The 22,061-nt window shown below is 40.4% G+C and overlaps 1 protein-coding gene across 21 annotated transcripts in view; it reads left to right on the top strand.

The window, feature by feature from the left end:
- Positions 1-22,061, top strand: part of PTPRD (protein tyrosine phosphatase receptor type D) — a 1,795,899-nt gene that overhangs the window by 1,480,237 nt on the left and 293,601 nt on the right. For 12 of the 21 annotated variants that reach the window (XM_075931585.2, XM_075931586.2, XM_075931588.2 and 9 more), the window contains 2 exons: positions 6,691-6,839; positions 15,942-16,083. In XM_075931585.2, the coding sequence (XP_075787700.1) occupies positions 6,691-6,839; positions 15,942-16,083 (291 nt within the window). The remainder of the gene's footprint in view (positions 1-6,690; positions 6,840-15,941; positions 16,084-22,061) is intronic. The other 9 variants (XM_075931589.2, XM_075931591.2, XM_075931594.2 and 6 more) reach the window with 2 other exon arrangements.

Raw genomic sequence — 22,061 nt, forward strand, 5'->3', positions numbered from 1 at the left:
AAGACCAGCTTGGCTTAACAAGGAGATCTTGCACGATCTCAAAATAAAAAAGGAGTCATATAAAAAATGGAAACTAGGACAACTAACAAAGGATGAATATAGGCAAGCAACGCGGGAATGCAGGGGCAAGATTAGAAAGGCAAAGGCACAAAATGAGATCAAACTAGCTACAGGCATAAAGGGAAACAAGAAGACCTTTTATAAATACATTAAAAGCAAGAGGAAGACCAAGGACAGGGTAGGCCCACTGCTTAGTGAGGAGGGAGAAGCAGTAACAGGAAACTTGGAAATGGCGGAGATGCTCAATGACTTCTTTGTTTCGGTCTTCACCGAGAAGTCTGGAGGTGTGCCTAACGTAGTGAATACAAGCAGAGAGAGGGTAAGTTTAGAAGATAGGATACACAAAGAACAAGTTAAAAATCACTTAGGAAAGTTAGATGTCAGCAAGTCACCAGGTCCTGATGAAATGCATCCCAGGATACTCAAGGAGCTAATAGAGGAGGTATCTGAGCCTTTAGCTATGATCTTTGAAAAATCATGGCAGACAGGGGAGATTCCAGAAGACTGGAAAAGGGCAAATATTGTGCCCATCTATAAAAAGGGGAATAAGAACAACCCAGGAAACTATAGACCGGTCAGTTTAACGTCTGTCCCAGGGAAGATAATGGAGCAGGTAATTAAGGAAATCATATGCAAACACTTGGAGGGTAATAAAGTGATAGGGAATAGCCAGCATGGGTTTGTGAAGAACAAGTCATGCCAAACTAATCTGATAGCTTTCTTTGGTAATATAACGAGCCTTGTGGATAAGGGAGAAGCGGTTGATGTCATATACCTAGACTTTAGTAAGGCATTTGATACGGTCTCGCATGATATTCTTATTGATAAACTAGGCAAATATAACTTAGATAGGGCCACGATAAGGTGGGTGCATAATTGGCTGGATAACCGTAGTCAGAGAGTTGTTGTTAACGGTTCTAAATCCTGCTGGAAAGGGATAACAAGTGGAGTTCAATATCTTGACCCGTACTGTTCAATATCTTCATCAATGATGTAGATATTGGGATAGAGAGTACGCTTATTAAGTTTGCAGATGATACCAAACTGGGTGGGGTTGCGACTTCTTTGGAGGATAGGGACACAATTCAAAATGACCTTAGCAAGTTAGAGAAATGGTCAGAGGTAAACAGGATGAGGTTTACTAAAGAGAAATGCAAAGTGCTCCACTTAGGAAGGAACAATCAGTTCCATACATACAAGATGGGAAGCGACTGTCTAGGAAGGAACATGGTGGAAAGGGATCTAGGGGTCATAGTGGACCACAAGTTGAATATGAGTCAACAGTGAGATGCTGTTGCAAAAAAAGCAAATATGATTCTAGGTTGTATCAACAGGTTTGTTGTAAGCAAAACTCGTGAAGTCATTCTGCTGCTCTACTCTGCACTAGTTAGGCCTCAGCTGGAGTACTGTGTCCAGTTCTGGGCGCCACATTTCAAGAAAGATGTGGAGAAATTGGAAAGGGTACAGAGAAGAGCGACAAGAATGATTAAAGGTCTAGAGAACATGGCCTATGAAGCCAGGCTTCATGAACTGGGCTTGTTTAGTTTGGAAAAAAGAAGATTAAGGGGGGACATGATAGCGGTTTTCAAATATCTAAAAGGGTGTCACAAGGAGGAAGGAGAAAATTTGTTCCTCTTGGTTTCTGAGGACAGGACAAGGAGTAATGGGCTTAAAGTGCAGCAGGGGAGGTTTAGATTGGACATTAGGAAAAAATTCCTAACTGTCAGGGTGGTCAAATATTGGAATAAATTGCCAAGGGAGGTGGTGGAATCTCCCTCTCTGGAGATATTTAAGAACAGGTTAGATAGACATGTCAGGGATGGTGTAGGTAGAGCTTGGTCCTGCCTTGAGGGCGGGGGGCTGGACTCGATGACCTCTTGAGGTCCCTTCCAGTCCTATTATTCTATGGTTCTATGATTCTATGATCATGACACAATGAACAAATAAAAAACAGGACTATGTAGCACTTTAAAGACTAACAAGATGGTTTATTAGGTGATGAGGTTTGCCATGGTCATGCCAATTTTATTCCACTATTTGATCTGAGGAAGTGGGTCTGGCCCACGAAAGCTCATCACCTAATAAACCATCTTGTTAGTCTTTAAAGTGCTTCATAGTCCTGTTTTTTTTTTTGGCTAGACCAGACTAACACAGCTACATTTCTATCACTATTCTACAGTTATTGCCATTCTGTTTAGGTAGAAGGGCAGCACTGATAAACATGTGTGCTCTTTAGACATTTCTCTTTAGTTTAAACACTGTTCATCACGTTGAACACTCACTCCGCTGGGCAGATTTTTCGTATTCAATAGAGGGGAATTTCTATTTGGTAGATTATTTTACTTGGTGAAATGAAACAATGGGGAAAAGAAGCTCCCAGGCTTCTCACTGGGAAATTGGAAGGTATGAACTCTGTACTAATAAAAGTCATACTACACTCTTCTCAGGACTACTTTAAAATGTGATACTAGTCTTAAAAATGACTGTAAAAATTTCATCCTGGGTTTCATTTTTTTTTTTTTGCCTATTATTCCCATAAGAAATATTCTCAATTATGATGATTTTTTTCATTAATCCTGCAAAACCTCATCCTGGGATTTAAGAGCCAAGTGGTGGGTTTTTCTTCTTTTGAATCAACGCTGTAAGTTTTGAAGGCCAAACTAAAACCACAATTATATTTCTGCAAACTGATTGCCTTCAGTAGATTTTCACCAGGATATCTGTGAGGAACATAGTAAATAATTCTGTAGGTGTTGCACAAGAAAGAATAGAATTCAATTTGCTCTCTCTCTCATCTGTCGGTGCTTTGGGTTACTGACTTTCTGACAACAGGACCCCTCCTGCTGTGCTAAATCCCCTGCTCTACCTCTTCCCCTAGGCCCTGCCCCTGCTTGTTCTTCCTCATAGCATCTTGATCTCCACCCTCCTCCCTCCCTCCCCCCACTTCACCTCCTCAACACTGGATCCTCTCCTCTTCTCTCTCCCTCCTCCCTCTAGATTCCCTTTTCCCCAGAGTTGCAGACTGACATGGGGTGCCTGCCCATGAGATGAAGGTAGGATGCAGCCCTGTCTGAACAGAGACTGGAATATGTTGGTGACCTGGCACAACCTACCCTCATCCCCCCAACAGTTACTTGGCTTTTGATGTCCAGTAAGAACATCTAATTGGATACTGTGAGGTACCCTTTTCAACCAAACTTTCTGGTTGAAAACTGGGCACCTGGCAACCTTAATTGTGCTCTGCAGTGGTAAAAAAGCCAAACATTTTTTGCAGTCAGCACTCTTAACTCTATAAACGAAAGTGCTAGCTTTACAGTTTTCAGGGCAGAACTATTCCTTAAGCAGTGGTGCGGTTGGCGCAGTATTGGAAATAAAGGCTTTAAGTAATTTTTAAAAGGGGTGGCCAAATTATTTTGAGGTATAAGTGGTGCAGCTCCATTGCCTTCATTGATGTTGTACTGATTTACTCCAGGAGAGAATTTGGCTCTGAATTTTGATTAAGGGAAATGTCCCCTTTATTTCTCCTTCCTTTTCCTCCACTACATTTTATAGCAGCGCAATAAAGCATGGTACTGCCTCATATAGTATGTTGATGGGCAGCACTATAAACCCTATCATACAGTCCACAGAACTAATTCAACATACTTTGATTTAAGAATTTTTAAAAATATCCTGTATAATCTTGCCTACAAGATAATTGATTTAGTGGCTGTAGGGGTGGAAAGGTTCCATTCTTAACCCTTGATATAATTTACAGTATACAGTTTGTGTCTTGAAAAAAACACTTAGATAAGTCTAAAGAAGTTATACTTTTTGTTACTTAATTATTGTGAGGTTTAAATCAACGGGGGCTAATCTGTACAAGGCATGGTGTAGGGCACATGTGGATTCACACAGTTTGGAGTTAAAGTATTTCCTAAGTAGCCCAAACACACAGTTATTTTATTCAAAGGATTCACTGACCCAGCATTTTTCTTTCAAGTGTTTTGCAGGTGTTTTGTTGAATTTTCACTGTCAAAAAGAATAAAAAGAGAATAGTAATATTTCAACTTTCACTTGATAACAGAAAATCCACAGCTTGCATAATGGAATCTGAGCATTTCATGCCCAATCATGTCTTTTTACATATCAGAGTGTAAGGTTAATGCATACATAGAAAAGGGTCCAAAGCTTGCCGGATCTGTTTAATGAAGATGCTTTCGATCTCACTTAATTGTTCTCTCTTCTGAGATATAAATCTAAAGTTTGTGTCTGATGGAGGACGTTCCCATTTCTTTCCTGTTATTTCTTTGGCTATTTACAACTCCAGGTTTGGTTTGGTTTTGAGACAAGCTTTTTATTATAGTTGTTGGATTCCACAGGAGAGTGACATGCTCTTTACTTTGTTAGTTCTAGGCTCACTAGTGAACTTGTTTTTCAAGCATTTAGAACTTCAGTAGACAGAATTAGTTCAGTGAATAGTTCAGGCTTCCCAGAGCATTATGTAGAGCTGCTTATATAGGCTAATAACTAAGTCTTGCTGCCACTTTCTATCAGTAGATGTAATATTCTGACTATAAAATGGCTTCATTATACACAAAAACAACTGCTCTGATTGTGAATCCCAAGGCTTTTTTTTTAATTAAATTAAACTAAAACATGATGGAAACATAAAATGGTTGTGGAACATTATCTGATCAAGTTACCTTAAATTGTAATTGAGACTATAGCAATGAATATTTTGCCTGCCGCATCTATTTAAAATGTGGTAATTTTACAGCAGCATTATATTTTCTTTTCGTAGTTGGCAAACAGTTTTTCACAATTTCCCTGTAACACTTTAACAATAACATAAAAATACATGGTTCATCTTGGCATACTCAGGATATTCTTGATAATCTTGTATTAAATATGCCTATTTTGGACAATACATCAAGTTCTTTTATAATGTCAGCCACCTGCTGTTCCTCCTTTTTATTCATTTTACGTAAATTTCACTGATTTTAACATTTTTCTATCAAGGATACTGATACTTGTTTACGATCTTCTCATTTTTCCACATTGCTGATCAGTGCTTGATAAGAAGTACTTCCTCTGTAAATACTAATTCAGTAGAGCATGGAGTCAGAAGTTATACGTGAAAAACAACAAATTTAAAAAAACCAATAGCTAACAGGAAGGGCTACAAAAGAAAAGGGAATAATCAAGAGAGAAGATATATGATGAAAGAAATTGGGGAAAAGAAAGTTAAAAAAAATAGATGGGTCTAAAGAGGTGGATAGGACTAGATTAAATCAATGTGCATACAGGCAGTCCCCGGGTTACGTACAAGATAGGGAATGTAGGTTTGTTCTTAAGTTGAATTTGTATGTAAGTCGGAACTGGTACATATTGTAGGGGAAACTCTAGCCAAACATTTCTCCAGAGCTCAATTTTATTCTCCCACACCTCACTTCCCTCAGTCCTTTATTCTCAAGCTGAGGTGTCTGCTGAGAAAAGCTGCTCCGCGTCTCCCTGGTCTGCTGGGGGGGGGGGGGCCGCTAGCTTCACGTCTCCCTAGTCTGCTGGGGGGAAGCAGCTAGTGCGGGGTTGCCTCACCCTGTTTGTAAGTAGGGATCTGATGTAAGTCGGATCCATGTAACCCGGGGACTGCCTGTATTTCAAAAAGATTTCCATTCCATTTCAAGATAAACATAGTAACCTCCATATAATAACTGTATATGCCAGTTCAAAACAGAGGAGATTGGTACTTTTGAAACCTTGGGTATCTGCACATCATTGACCATGAGCACTAACTTTAAGTTTCTAGAATCATAGAGTCAAAGGGTTGGAAGAGACTTCAGGAGGTTATTGAGTCCAATGCCCTGCCCAGAATTTGCACATCAGCGGCATATTGGCCTTGGTAACACTGGGGGTTTTGTTTAACCAGGATTCTCATCAGCAAGGTTGGATTGCATTAACAAAAGGAATTGTTTTCTTCTTAAACATAAGTAAAAGGAAGAATTAGAGAAAATCCATACTCCTTTTTATTTTTATGTTTCCCTTTATCTTTTCATTTTTCCTTTCTCGCACTGTTCCTTCTTTCTTGTGATATTGGGATAATTTGGGAGAGAGACCAGAATTAATCAGTCTGGTGTGTCATAAATTATGGGCAAGCATTTGCTATTGTCCTTTTTCCTCTCTCGTCTGGATTTTAAATCTGTAGGCATTTATACCTGTCTCCTCAAACTTTTCCAAATGTTTCTGTCCTAAATGTCACTGATTTTAATGGCTCAAAGGTACAAAACCTGCTTCCATGATATTCCCTGATAGTAACATCAAACCATGGACCATGATCTTATTCCATTTGATGGATGAGCTCATTTTGCAACAGAGGACACATTAGATTTTTATTTATAATGGTGATAAAATTAATGCATGGTCTTCTTATTCTGATGGTATTAGATTTCTGTGTTAATACAGATTTTACTAGTGAAATCTCTTAAGTGCTCTTCTGACCTTTTAAGTTTTTTTAAAGTCTTCTCTTACAGGTGAATACCATTCCTAGAGAAACAGAGTATTTCCTCCTTTTTTATTTTCATTTTGACAGCTTGACATGCTTTTTTATGTCTACTGCTTAGATTTATTTTGTTACTTATTTTCTTGTTTTAGCACCGCCAAAATTTACAAGAACTCCCGTTGATCAGACAGGGGTCTCTGGAGGCGTCGCATCATTCATCTGCCAAGCTACAGGAGACCCAAGACCTAAAATTGTCTGGAATAAAAAGGGCAAGAAAGTCAGCAATCAGAGATTTGAGGTATTAGGTCCATTGTTCTGTTCCTCTGAAAAACCTTCATTCTAACATCACATTTATTTTATTTCTTTTAATCCTGGGGAGTGTGCTTTATTACCAGTGACTAAGCAAATAGCCATTACTGCAGGTGATAAATTTTTGCAAGCACTTCTGGGAATCACCTGCTCAGCAAACCAGTTGTGCCCAAGACCAGTGAAGAGACGACAGTTTGCTGATATCTTTGAAGAGTTTCCTTTTGCCTTTTAAAATGATCAGTATTGAGAAAGATCTCAGAGGAAGTGAATTTCCTACCCTTCATGGCTAGAAAAATTGAACAAAATGATAAAGACGGTCTACTAGTTGAAATACGGGGGTGTTTTGGGGACACTATTGCCTCTTTATGTGGTGGGAGGAGTTGGGATTAAGATTGGTTTGGCCTGTGGATTGAGCAAAGATGCATTCCAGATGCCTGTTCTGAGAAGATGATACCAAAAAACTGGAGTTGCTCATGTATAACTTCATCTGCATCTCCACTAGTTTCACAATATTAATAATAGGGTTTTTCGTTAGGAAAGTAATCACTAAGCAAAGTACTAAATAATCTATACAGTTATGACACACACTATATGAATGAATGAATGAATGAATGAATGAATGAATGAATGAATGAATGAATGAATGAATGAATGAATGAATGAATGATATAGACTTGGCTGCCAAAATGTTAATAGGAAAATGTAAATCTGTACCTCTGACTCTGAAGAGACATAGCACTCACCCAGGATGCTAGTTTTTGATGATATTTGAGTCGATAACTCACAGAAGATGTTGGAAATTAGTCCTGCTATGCCAGTAGAGCAAAGACTGTCTTTTATTTCTTATGTGAATCATACAATCATAGAATACTGGAACTGGAAGGGACCTTGAGAGGTCATTGAGTCCAGACCTCTGGAAGGACCAAGCACTGTCTACATCATCCCAGATAGAACAGAATCATAGCTAGTGTGGGATAGTTGTTTTAAGTGTATTTAAAAGCAATCAGCTCATGTTTAGGTAACATACATGATCTGTCAGCCTCTCACTAGCTAATATGGGTCTTTAAAAATGTATTTAATCCAGTAAGAAAAATAGTTGTCAAAAGTTTTTAGTGCTCAATGCAGATGGTTGCTTTCAGCTTTCAATACTTATGCATAATTCTTTTTTTGTAATTGGAATTAGAGGAGAATGGACACTTTTATTATAAAGTATACAGAATCTGTCGCATAATGGTCACAAAATCTACATGGAAGATGAATAACAGACAGATCATGTTTATGTATATGTCTAGGTGTTGAATGTGTTCATTTAGTTTTATTTTGCAGTTTTGTTTTATTTGTGTCATATATCATATTATGTTTATATCTGTATTTGTTGTATGGGAGAATAGGCTAAAAGATAAGCATGTTTTAGTTTCATAAAATATTTTAACAGAACTATAAATATATGATGTAAAATGTATTTTAAAAAGACCTTAAGTGGCATGTGGAACAAGAGTTCATATTCAAACAGGATAGAACATGTTTCAAAGAATTATGAAATATTTAACAAGTGATTTTCATTATAAAGCACTGAAAAGCTAGTTAATTAAAGCAGAAAGCACATTAACACTTTAAGGAGCTTTCTTACTTCTCAAAAAAAAAGCTAACTCATGCTGTAGAATTTTCAAATGGATAGTAGAGCAGAAATTATATTCAGAAAACTCACATGGAAAAAAAGAGAATATTTCAGACTTTTCACCTCAGCAGTAACTGCAGGGGTCTCCAATAACTATTCTTGTTTTTCCCCTTATTTGCTAAAATAAAAGTTTATGTATGTTTCTGAATTTCATTACATAGTAAGGAGGCTTCACCTGCCTACCTCACATTACACAAGTGCTCTTGCTCCCTGTTTTAACTGTTCCAAATACTGAGTATTACCCAGTAATTAATAGGAATGGCTTATATTTTTCAGAAATTTCAGAAAGGGAGGACCTTTCACATGCAGTAAATATGTATTATGAATGAATGCTGCTGCATGGCATTTTTCCTGCTTCAAATCCATTCAAACAATGTTCATTAGAAAGTTCAGTTTGAAAATTAGTGGTTAAGAATCCTGATGAGGAGAGACTGCAAAAGAAATGGAGCAAGGAAAGAGGAAACAACTGAAAAAATGTTGTATATTTCACCACTCCCTGTAGTGGAGACATGTAAGTTCTGTTCTTAGTACATTAAAACTTGAATTGTCCGGCATCCAGTGGTCCGGCACTCCCGATAGTCCGGCACCAACTGGAACCCGGAAGTGCTCCGGCCAGCCGGACAATTGGAGCTGCTGTGAGCCCCATGGACGCTCGCGGCTGGGAAAGGGAAGGGGAGAAGAGGGGAAGGGGATTATACCCCTGTGATGGGTCTGCCGGGACTGCACTGCAGCCGGCCAGGGTGGGGAATGGCATGGCAAGGGGCGAACCCTTCACCATTTGGCAGGAAGGTGGGGGAAGCTCCACACAGCTGCGAGAGCTCAGTCCCCGAACTTGCCCCCTTCTGGCTGCGCTCAGCCCCGCACCGCCGCCAAGAGTTTCCCAGAGGGGAGCGGGCTCCCCACCCTCCAGACTGCAGTAGTTATCTCCGAGCAGGGGGGTGAGGGGCGGCACTGTGGGACCAACCCGGAAGCACCCTAGCTGCTCTGCTCTGCTCTGCTCTGCTCTGCTGCTTCCCCAAGTCTGCCGCTGCTGAAACTGATGAGCAGTGGACTTCGGGAAGCAGTGGAGCAGAGCAGCTGGGATGCTGCCAGGTTGGTCCCGCAGTGTTGCCCCTCACCCCTCCTGCTCGGCGATAACTACTGCAGTCTGGGGGGTGGAGAGCCCGCTCCCCTCCTGGAAACTCTCGGCAGCTATGCAGGGCTTCCCCTGCCTTCCTGCAAAACAGCAGAGGGTTCATCCCTTGCTGCACCATTCCCCACCCAGCCCCTGGACACAGTGTGGGTCCCAGAAGACCCGTCACAGCTGCCCGTCGGAGTACCTCCCGATACTCTGGCATATCTGATAATCTGTCACCACCTAGGTCCTAGATTATCGGAAGTCTACTGTACATGCAGGAGCATAGCCTTCACTTCAGTTAAGTATCAAGGAGTGGGCAGAAATATTTGAGTTCAGGTTATGAAAAAGAAGAGTTCACAAACTTATTCTTGTGGTGCACCCCACAAAATTAATTTTAAGACTCAACATCTGAACTTCACAAGGTTTCCCCAGCCCAGTCATCTGCAACTTTTCCAATAACCAATCAGCATCTAGGATTACCCAATGTTCTTATGGTCACTCAGTTTCCTAAGTGTTCAGTTGAAAGTCCCTCTGTCCACTGGGGAATTCTGATAAGCTGATTGTTAGGCAAGTGAGATGGACTTTCTGATGGGAAAAAAGCCAAATATGTACAGATCTTATTTTCTTTCTTTACAAAACAACAACTTGTAAAGCAGTGGTCCCCAACCTTTTGGGGCTGCCAGGTGCCCGGGGGCGGGGCCACGCATGCGCTGCGCACCCAGGGGCGGCATCGTGCATGTGCCGCTCGCCTGGGGTGGGGACCGCGCATGTGCCAGGGGCCCACAGCCTGGGGCGCAAGAACGGCTCGGGATGGCCCTGGTCACTAGGCGGGCACACATAAATGCCCCGGCAGGTGCCGTGGCACCCGTAGGCACTACGTTGGGGACCACTGTTGCAAAGTATATGCAGCTAAACAAGGAATTATGAAACATGCAACAAAAACAATCTGAAATAATATATAATAAATAGCATTAGAGAGGCAATTGAGTTAGTCTGTAACAGGAAAAACTTTAATAGTCTGGTAGCACTTTAAAGATTAACAAAACATGTAGATGGTATCATGAGCTTTCGTGGGTACAGCCTACTTCTTCAGATGACTGGAGTGTTGTAGCCATGAAAGCTCATGATACCATCTACAGGTTTATATAATAAATAGTTAGCCATTAGAGGTCCCTTTTACAGTTTAGAAGATAATCTTTGCAATCAGAACTACTGGGTTTCTCCATACTGCTCAAAAAGTAACATTTCATCCATACTGCTCAAAAAGTAACATTTTTAGCCCATAAGCAAGCTTGGCAGAATTTGATTTTTATTTTTATTATTTTTATGGATAATCATTTTTTTTAGAAACATTATTTTCCTGATTTTTCACAATTGCTCAAAATTATGGGTTTTAAGCATTTTATATGATTTTATAAATTTAAATTTTCACATTTGTGGGAAATTGGGGGGGGGATTATACAATTGGTGAGGGTCTAGACAATAAAGTTTTATGACAGCAGACCATTATAACATTATAATTTTTAATACAATTGATAACATCACCTGTCAAAATAATATGAAGTACTTATCCTTAAATCAAACAGGGTATGTCTACACTACCACCCTAGTTCTAACTAGGGTGGTTAATGTAGGCAACCGGAGTTGCAAATGAAGCCCGGGATTTGAATTTCCTGGGTTTCATTTGTATATTGCCGGGCGCCGCCATTTTTAAATGTCCGCTAGTTCGGACTCCGTGCCCGCGGCTACACGCGACTCGAACTAGGTAGTTTGGATTAGGCTTCCTATTCGGAACTACCGGTACACCTCGTTCCATGAGGAGTAACGGTAGTTTGGAATAGGAAGCCTATTCCGAACTACCTAGTTCGAGCCGCGTGTAGCCGCGGGCACGGAGTCCGAACTAGCGGACATTTAAAAATGGCGGCACCCGGCAATATGCAAATGAAGCCCGGGAAATTCAAATCCCTGGCTTCATTTGCAACTCCGGTTGCCTACATTAACCACCCTAGTTAGAACTAGGGTGGTAGTGTAGAAATACCCACACTGATTCTCAAGTTTTCAAGCAGCATTTTTCTTTCTTTGCCTGTCTGTACATTTCTGTTATTATCAATGGAAGTTTTTTGTGTTGGTTGGTATATGATTAATTTTTACCCACAGTTGCTGATAAAAATCTTTTTCTTCCTAAATCAACCCATAAGAAAAACTGACCTATATCTAATCCATAGTGTAATTTGTACAGGGGTCTCAAATAACCACTGGGGTGCCTCCTGCTTCTCACGCTGGGAATTAGCTCAATTGTTCGTAGAGTGCACTGTCATCTGGTCAGCACCTTACCCATTGTCTGTTCTCCTGTCTCCACCATCCACTTCAGGAACACGGCCCTCCAGCAGTGCCCACCACTCCATTCAATCTCCCTTCTGGGTATATTGGCAGTCCTCCAGCTCACACCTGCCTCAGCAGCCAACTACAGCCCCAAAGTCTAGCCCCTCATCTCAGGGACAAGCTGCAGTCTGCTATGACCATGCTCAATGTGGCAAGGTATGGTGCAAGAAAGAAGGTGGAGGAGACCCAGGCCTGCCCGCTACTATGGGTCCTGACCCAGGGGTCCTCTGGTGGCCTCTCACTGCCCCCTTTCTCTCCCCTTGCCATGCAGTGTTTCGTGAGCCGCTTCTCTGTGACCATTGCTCCTTCTTGGCCCTTGTATCAAGGCCCACACAGCCTGGCTGATATCAGCCTAGATTGTGTGTCTGGCTTCCCTGAGACTATTCAGCAGTGCTCTGTCCACAGTGTTCCTGGTTCCCTCCCCAATTGGGATCCAGAGCTTTCTCCCTTGCTGGTCAGAGCAAGAGTGAGCTCCCCGTAGGTCTGCTGCCTTTTATATGGCCCAGCCTGGCCCTGATTGCCTAACTGCTTCTTGCCCTGATTGGCCAAGTGTGTGCAGTCTTCTGCTGGCCTTCTTTTAACCCTTTCCCTGCAGGAGTGGACTACAGCACCACTACAGAACCTAATAGAGGATGAGGGCCAGAAGGAGGCCTAGGGAGTTATCTGAGCAAATGAAGGAGTTCCTATCTGGCTTCTGCAGTGGGCCTGACTCCTGTTTGATCTCTGGTTTCTGCAGGGCTGGCCCACAATATTTTGGCACCTGATATGGGGAGCTCAAATGATGCCCCCATGCCACTTTTTCTCCTGCCTGCCTGTTATGTCTCTTGTGCCCTCCTTCCTTCAGCACAGCACTCCACCATCTCTGAGCATCTGGAGCAGAGAGAATACATATGCACCAGCAGCAGACACAATTTTCTACACTCAGGGTCCTAGTAGCGCCCCTGCCCTCCAGTCTGGCACCTGAGGCGGCCGCCTCAGTTCACCTCATGGTAAGGCCAGCCTTGGGTTTCTGATTCCTGCTCTGATCCCTGGCTTGCTTCCTGGACTTTGATTCTATTTCTCACCTCTGTTTTGGTTTCCTGATACTGATTTTGATGCTAATCACAAGGTCTGACCACCCCTTTTCCAGCCATTAAGTCAGACTGCCCACTTCTCAGTGCTAACTTTCTCCATCTTTCCCCTTCATTATCAAGTATGTTGTATCAAACTGTTTCTCAGGATGGTGGAGTCTCCTCTCTGTACATAGCAACCCGCACATCATGTAAACCAGCTGTCCTGTTTGAGTTCACATCAGAGAAAGATCTGTGCGCCCTCTAGATTTATTCGTAATGGATAGAAAATAAAGAAGAGGCAGTCCGTATGTGTGCTGTGCCACTTATTTCTTCCCAACAGAGCACATATTATTTTTTGTCCCTCAGGGTATGTCTACACTTCATTCCTCTTTCGAGAGAGGGATGCAAATGCAGCTGAGTGAAACTGCAAATGAAGCGCGGATTTGAATTTCCTGTGTTTCATTTGCATAATTGCATCCGGGCGCTATTTTGAAATACCGTATTTTGAAAAAAGAAACACCGTTTAGATGTGGTTATTTTGAAAGAAAACCCTTCTTTCAAAATTACCATTACTCTTTAGAAAATGAGGTTTCAGGGTAATTTTGAAAGAAGGGTTTTCTTTCGAAATAACCGCGTCTGGACAGTATTTCCTTTGTTGAAATACGGTATTTCAAAATAGCGCCTGGATGCGATTATGCAAATGAAGTGCGGGAAATTCAAATCCGCGCTTCATTTGCAATTTTGCTCAACTGCATTTGCATTCCTTTCTTGAAAGAGGAATGCAGTGTAGGCATACCCTTAGACTACTCCAAGAATCAGAAAAGCCAGTAAACCATTCTTAAGATGTGCATGATGAGGTAGCATACATGCAAGATGACCTTAAAATTGTGGAGACTAATGATCAATGTTGCATCTATGGGACCGGGCCTAGTTCAACATCATCCTGCCCAATTCTCTGTGCAAGATCTGCCATGGGAGATACAGCAATTTTCTGATATCCAAAGAAGGTGACCCTTGGATTTTCATAGAGAGGATTGCTATTCATGTGTTATCCTTCTATTTTAATTTCCAAATGAGGCCAAAGCAAATCCTGGTATTTCCTATATGTGGATTGAACTCTGGGTCAGATTTTGAAAACATAGGTTGCATTTGTACAGGTACAACTTTGCATGTGTATTTTTGAGTACTGTTATTTTACATGTAATTGTTAAACTATCCGTATGCAAAAACCCATTTGTGTACACAAACTACAGAGAAACGAACAGTCTAGAGCTTGTAAATTCTGTCATGTGCCCATGGTAGCAATACTGCCCAAACGTGTCTAGAATGCTCATGGTTCCAATGTTACATAGCAACCATTGAGGGGGTGTTTGACCGTTCCCCAGAAGTTTAGCCTGTTGATTTTATTTCCAGAGATCCCAACAGCTCAGAAAGTTGCAATCTCTTTTTTTCTTTCATGCTCCCAAGAAAGAACTGTTGTTCTTCTCTGTCAAAGGATCTTTTTGCAGCTGAAAGAGTCTGTTGCCTCTTTAGAATCAGGTGACACTGAACAAGGGACATAACAGCCTGCTGGGCCAAACAAGAATCTGCAGTGGGACTATAAATTTGCAAGGCCGTGACCTGGCACTTACTTACTTTTCACTGCTTGGCTGAGACGAATGCAGCAGTCAAAAGAAGAGCTCTTAGTAACATAGTCTTGGGCAGTGCAATGCTTTGTTATTCCTGCAAGGCATTCATGTCTACCTGTAGAGGTATTAGCCTCTTGGCTCAAGTAAAGGGGACTGCTTAAGCAGAAGAATAAATTTTATTTTTCTGACCAAACAACAGAATGTTTTGAAGAGATGCATGAATATCCCTGCTGAATAGCCAGCACCAGAACTGATTATCATTCTGAACTGTTGCACACAGTTAATGAAAGTGAGTTATTAGTTGCTAGAGAAGGTGCATCTGGTGCCTGTGGTGAGTGGTCTGCTGCAGAGAGCAGCAACATCCTGACAAGATGATTGATTCATCTCCCTGAGTAAGAGGAGGCAAGAGGCAGTAGTCCTATTAGTTCCAGACTGCAGACGTTTTCAGGTGAGGGAATGAAAGTTTCTTATGTAAGTGATGTAAAAACAACAATAAACTGCCACCAACAATAGTCATTTCATTGTGTCTCTAAACTAGACATGGTTTATTTAAATTATACTATTAGTTCATCTTACTTATACATCATGGACCAAATTCACAGCTGGAACAAACAAGGGCATCACCTTTGGAAGTGTCTGGGACACATTCAAGCATAAACAAAAGAGCAAATTTAATATTGGCTTTAAATAGCAAAGTAGTATAATTCTTAACTATTTGGATTTGATGTGGGTGCAAAATAAATTGAGCTTACATGATAAAGAGGGAAGAAATGGAGTGGAGTGCAGCTTGAAGAGCAGCTAGCAAGAGAGTGTTACTGGGTTATAAGAAACAATGAATGGTCCTGTGTTAAGTTATTTTGGGAGGTTTTCTATGTATAGACTAACACAGCTACCCCTCTGGAGTATAAGAAAGTGTGACAGGTCTAAAGTAAGGTTATGCTTATTTACACTTTTCTGTTAATTGTTGGGTTTGTGGGGTTTTTGGCTAACTCCTTCCATGTAAATTACACTTACGTAGATCACTGAATATCAGTGTATTGCCACTTAAACATCCTTACACTTCTTTAATGAGCAATATATAGTTAAGTCACTGTTGAATTTGCCTCCGTGTGTATATCTGAAAAATTAAACTGGCTTTGATGTTATGAGTATGGATAGTTCATCGTGCATATGCAGAATTAGTTGAGAGGTAGGCATTTGTAACAACACCTGTGACAGCTGTTGTTTCCTTCAACAGGTAATAGAATTTGATGATGGATCTGGATCGGTTCTCAGAATACAGCCTCTGCGGACTCCACGGGACGAAGCTATTTATGAATGTGTTGCTTCCAATAATGTTGGAGAAATAAGTGTGTCCACTAGACTCACTGTTTTACGTGGTAAGTCCGTGTCAGACATTAATTTATTTTCTTTGCTTGTGTCAAAACTGTTACACCATTGCAGTCTTTTTTCTACAGCTAATGAAAGAAAAAGAGCATTTAAGGTTACTTTTTGGAGGATACTCTGTTGTATTGTGAATGCTGCAAAATGAGAACTTCCTTGTCTGAAGTTTGGATTTGGTTTTCTTGACTCTTTAATAGCTCTGTCCTCCTGAACAGGCAATAGAGAAGGAAAGAAAAACTCATGTTCAAAGAAAGCAAGAGAAAGAGGAATAATGGGAAGGCTTTGGCTAGCACAAGCAAACAATTCACCACCCTGCATCTTAAGCTGAGGGAGGGTTGTTTTTTGTGAATGCATCTGATTTACATATTATTGCTGTCTTGGGCAACTTTTATTTGTGTGATTGGCATTTATACAGAAAGTTATTCAAGCTAACACTGACCTTGGCAAAGCTACAGAAAGCATATTTACATGATGATGAGCTGTAGCTAAACGTTTTTTTCAAAGTACTGGGCACAGACATGCTTTTCTTGAGCCTCAGACATGCATGTTATCTTATACATCTTTTTCTTCCTTCTTTAGTAAACATAGTTATTGAAGCCAATGAAAGGATAATCAGTTTTTTAAACCCTGAAGTTAGAATATAACATTTAGTGCCAAACCGGTGGACTCACTTATAAATGATATTCCCATTATTGCAAATATTAATAATTAAATGGTCTTCTTCTGTATCTGTTGTTCATTCTTCTTGGGACGGATAAAAACTTTGTTTTGACATGTGAAATATGTCCCTTCCTCATTCGCTTACCAATCCCTCTTAGGGTATGTCTATACTTGCAGCCTATTTCGGAATAGGGCTGCAAATGTAGACATTCAGAATTGTAAATCAAGCCAGGGATTTAAATATCCCGCGCTTGCTTTGCATCTTCCCAGCCAGGTGCCATTTTTTGAAATTTACAAGCACGGAATAACTGTCCATGTCTGCCCACTGCCCACTACATGCGGCAGTGAAATGGAGGTTCGAAATACAGCCCAATTTTGAACTACCTGTTAAACCTCATTGTAGGAGGAATAACAGGTAGTTCAAAATAGGGCTTTAATTTGAATGCCCGTTTCACTGGCACGTGTAGACATGGGCAGTTATTCTGGGATTGTAAATTTCAAAAATGGCGCCCGGCCGGGAAGATGCAAATCAAGCACGGGATATTTAAATCCCGGGCTTGATTTGCAATTCCGAATGCCTACATTTGCAGCCCTATTCCAAAACAGGCTGCAAGTGTAGACATACCCTTATAGTCCAACGTCCATTCTGTATTTTGAAGGAAGGATCTTTCAACAGAACATTAGCAGAAAATACACCATATCAGCCACATAAACAGATGGCAGTAAGTTTGTGAGCATGTTTTTTATAATTGGGATGAGAATTTCATCTGTCATTCAGCATTAAGAAGTCAATCCTTGGAGCAGTGTATTTTATTATATTTTGCCCCACCATTTAAAAACATTTGGGGAAATATGGAGGTTGCTTTTCTGTATTTTCCTTTTCCTTTTGTGCAACTTTCAAACACCTGAGTTTCTGTGCAGCAAGGAAGACTAATTTATTTGCATGTGGTTTCTTAACCACTGCAAACAATTACGTTGTTTCCAACAGTGATGAAAAACGGTCACCATATTCTGTGTGTATGATATCTATTTAATTTTTCCTCATAAGTACCTGATAAATTGAGAATAAAGATATGAATAAATCTGTTAAAACTTAAAATGTTATCTTTAGTGTTAATATGACTGTACTTGGCTTCATTTTAATTGCTTTTCCCAGCCACAGTCAATAAAAATGATTAATATTTTAACTCCCCTGTTCAAGATCAAAAACCAACTAGTTGTTTCTGTTGTTTGGAATTACACAAATTACATTCTGTTCAGTTTTTTATAAATTCATAAATTAAAAATGAAAGGCCCAACCACAAAATCATATCAGACAGCAATAAATGTTGTTGGCAGTGAGACCTGAAGACAAGTTCTATTTAAACTGCAAAAATTCTCTCTTTATCCAACATGAACTTGATCCAATAAAAGATATTGCCTCAGCCACCGTTGTCTTTCTCATAACAATAAATATCATTTAAAAAATTAAGAACTTAAAAAAACAGTGGGAAATTCAAATGTAAAATGTATTCTCTGCCTACAGAGCTTTATTGAGGGGTAGAATACATGATCTACTTAAATATATGTACAAGCCTCCTGAGTCTTTTTGATGAAATGTGATTTTAAAGATCCAGTTCTGAACCAACTGTTTCTTCCTTACTCTATAGTAGACACAGGGACTTAGTCTCTTCCCATTGGCAAACAATAAATACTTAATGAGTTGTAAGATCGGCACCAGTGTCAAAACTGTCTGGCTCTAAAAATATGATCTACCTTTTCCTTCCCCCATCTGTAATGTAAGCCATTTGTTATAAAGTATAGGCAAGTTTTTTCTTTTTCTTTCCAGCTCAAATGGTTCAATACTGCTTAAAAATAACTGTTAGCATTCTGTTTCTCATGAATACCCTACAAAAGAAAACATAAATTAAAATTTTTAGAAATGGAACAAAGACTTTGTAGTCTCAAGCCATAATACTTAAAAATAACTGTTAGAATTCTACCTCTTCTGAACACCCTATAATAATAAATGACAGTGTGTATACATATGATGGATATACTCAAGTTGGTAAGAAAACAAGGAAAAATTAAATTAGTGGTTTTAGAAAAGTAAGGGAGACTTAAAGCTTTAGTTGGAAGGATAAAGGGAAGTAACTGAGATCCTCTGGGTTCAGGGCTGCGGTAAAGCAAGATCCATATATCTAAGTCATGAGCTGGAAGCAGGCCTGTGAACACATTGATCGATGAGGTATGGAACGGTGTGATAATGCCAGAGAAAATTGGGATCTGCCAACTGGAAAGCGTGAGGCAGCTTTGGTAGGTTTAGAAGCCACTTGGATTTGTTGTGGTTGATCATTTCTTTTATTGAGTCCAATGTTTTGGGCATTAGCCTGAGATTCGGGCAATCTAGATTCAATTACTGCTTTGGGCTTCCTGTGTGGCCTTGTGCATGTCACTTATGTTCTATATGCCTCACTTCCCCACCTGTAATATGACCACAATAGAGTGTCTGTGCTTCACAGGAATGCCGTGAGGAAAGTATATTAATAGCTCTGAAGCACTCAAATAGTATGGCTAAAGGGGTTGTGCCAGTATGAGAGAGATATATGGGTTGATTAGATCCAGGCGCCCTGTAGGTTGAATTCACTAGAGAGCTCCCATTGTGCAGGTGGCACACATCTCTTCTGAAGGCTTTTCAAATGCTGCTTCCCTGTGTTCCTTGGGAGAACCAGCAAAACATTTGTGCTGCATCTGAGACCATCCATGCTCTTGTCGTAGGAGGTCAGTATTTGACATAGATTTAACAAGCTTTGCTTAGATTTAACAAGCTTTGCTGCCCATTTGCCAGGAAGGTTGATGAGGAAGAAGGAGAGAGGACCCCGTCACACTCATTTTGAATCAGTCAGAGGTATGCTGGTCTTACCTGGTACAAATAACTTGGTTCAGTCTGTCTCAAAACAGCAACTTATAAACTCCACCTTGTACTCTGCCCCATTGTATTTCTATGGATATTTTCAGTGCAGCTATCCCACGATGCCTCAGTAGAACCTGCCTGCACCAAGGACTATCCTGTTATGTTTAGATTTTCCAACTGGGCTCATACCTATGGTATCTGTCAGTCAGTGCTATGAGCAATATTGAAGTCTCTCGTTTCTGATATTTGGTGCTTTACAGTGTGCATGTGTTGGAAGGCAGAAAAGATAACAGCTGGCCTGATCACTCTGAAGCATTACAGGAAAGGTAGGCCAAGTCAAAGGGTTGTGCCCTTCTCCACTAAAGACAAAAATGCTAGCCCACTGACATGGTAACTACTTGCCAGCAGTGATTTTCATAAACGCAACCCACCCTTTGGTGATGAAGCCATGTTAAAACTATAAACCTGTCAACAAATACTGCTTTATCTATTGCCTTCATTGTGTCAGAGGGGTTTCTGAGTACACCTCTATGAGACTGACACTTCCTAAAGCTATATGATACAGATATGATGTGTATCCCTACATTCATTGCTGCATGCTCTGTTCTCTGTAGTAACTGTGAATTACAGGCAAAACGCTATATAGACACATGGAAACTCAGGCTGGTGTCTGGTGGGTTCCTATCTTGCTGCAAGGCCTATGATTACCATTGATGAGCATTCTGAGCAAATATGCGTAAGAATGGGTTCTCTGTGCCAGTATTTCTGCTCATACTGTCCATTGGTGGGAAGGAAGAGGAACAAACTCTTTGGCTACGTCTACACTGGCATGATTTTCCGCAAATGCTTTTAAAGGAAATGTTTTTCCGTTAAAAGCATTTGTGGAAAAGAGCTTCTAGATTGGCACGGACACTTTTCCGTAAAAGCACTTTTTATGGAAAAGCGTCCTTGCCAATCTAGACACGGTTTTGCGCAAGAAATCCCCAATCGCCATTTTCGCGATCGGGGCTTTTTTGTGCAAAACAATACTGCGTTTGTCTACACTGGCCCTCTTCCGCAAAAGCATTTGCACAAGTGGGCTTTTGCCCAAACAGGAGCAGCATAGTATTTCCGCAAGAACACTGACAATCTTACATGAGATTGTCAGTGTTCTTGCGGAAATTCAAGCGGCCAGTGTAGACAGCTGGCAAGTCTATACGCAGCCTTTGTGTTGATGTGCTTTTGCTCACTTTTATAAACCTGACATTTACAAAGTGATTGAGGTGGTAGCAAGCAATAACTTTGGTATATACTGTAATAAAAAGTGAATTATTTGTATTAGTGTTTCCCTGGCCATAGATAAGTGTAATTAAAGATCATTGTTTTTATTAGCATGGAAATGTTTCTTTCATACCATTTTTTCAGTGTGTGAAAATTGAGGGGGAGAGGGAAAATGCATTCAAAGTCCTACTATATTTACTGCTATCAGTACATGGGTCACAATAATGACCGTTTCATTTCTATGTTCTTGAAATATTTTGTGATTTTGAGATGGGAAGGGGCTATTTTAAACTGAGTGATGTAGCCAAGAAAAGCCGTCTAGTACAGTTTATGCATGAGTATTAGACTCCTTGGAAGTCAGATGCACAGGATAGCATCTTTATTCTGGGGTACAGTGCACTATGTCCAACTTCATAGAGCTAAATGACATCTGGGCACTAGACTTACCAATTACTTATCATTGCTGTGGGTGCCCATCTAATTGGCAAGATAATGATGTACCTAGCTCTTGATAAGAAATGTACTATGTGCCAAAAGATCCAGGTAGCTCAGAAATGCCTAGATAATATTCACTGGCTTTTGCCATCTGTTTTGTGGATACAATGTTTTTGGTCCAGTGGCCTCTAGCTGGTCATAGGCATAGTTGAAAGTATTGTGACTGGGGTAATAAAGAGGGAATGTGTGATGCATGTAATCTAAGACATTTGTCTGTCTCAGAAGCATTTACTACAAGGAGAAGTTAGAACTCCACAAATTTTTCATGAGAATGGAAAGGATTATGTGTAATACCTTGTGACCAGAATTAGCGTGTTCATTACAGTTCCATTTTATTAATGCCTCTTTTTGAAGCTGAACACTGTGGTCCCTGCTGTGAAAATGGTACTTTGCACTTGATGTTATAAAGTGGTCTCTGCTGGGGAGCAATGCTAGGAATATTAATGAACAAAGCACAGCTGCTTGACAATTGTGCAAAAGGATTATGAAGTATGGACAAAAAGGAAAGGTGGCCAATATACAGACAGGGCAAATTATTTGAAATAACTTATAAAGAAGCACTAGGAATACATGTATACAAAATTATAAACTCTTTTGATATATTTTAGTTGTTTACATATACCTACAGGACAAATAGAAACTTTTGCCTTCCACGCAATATAATTT

This window comes from Pelodiscus sinensis, chromosome 6 (genome assembly GCF_052426305.1).
Source record: "Pelodiscus sinensis isolate ZL-2025 chromosome 6, ASM5242630v1, whole genome shotgun sequence".
In the NCBI taxonomy this organism is placed as follows: domain Eukaryota; kingdom Metazoa; phylum Chordata; order Testudines; family Trionychidae; genus Pelodiscus; species Pelodiscus sinensis.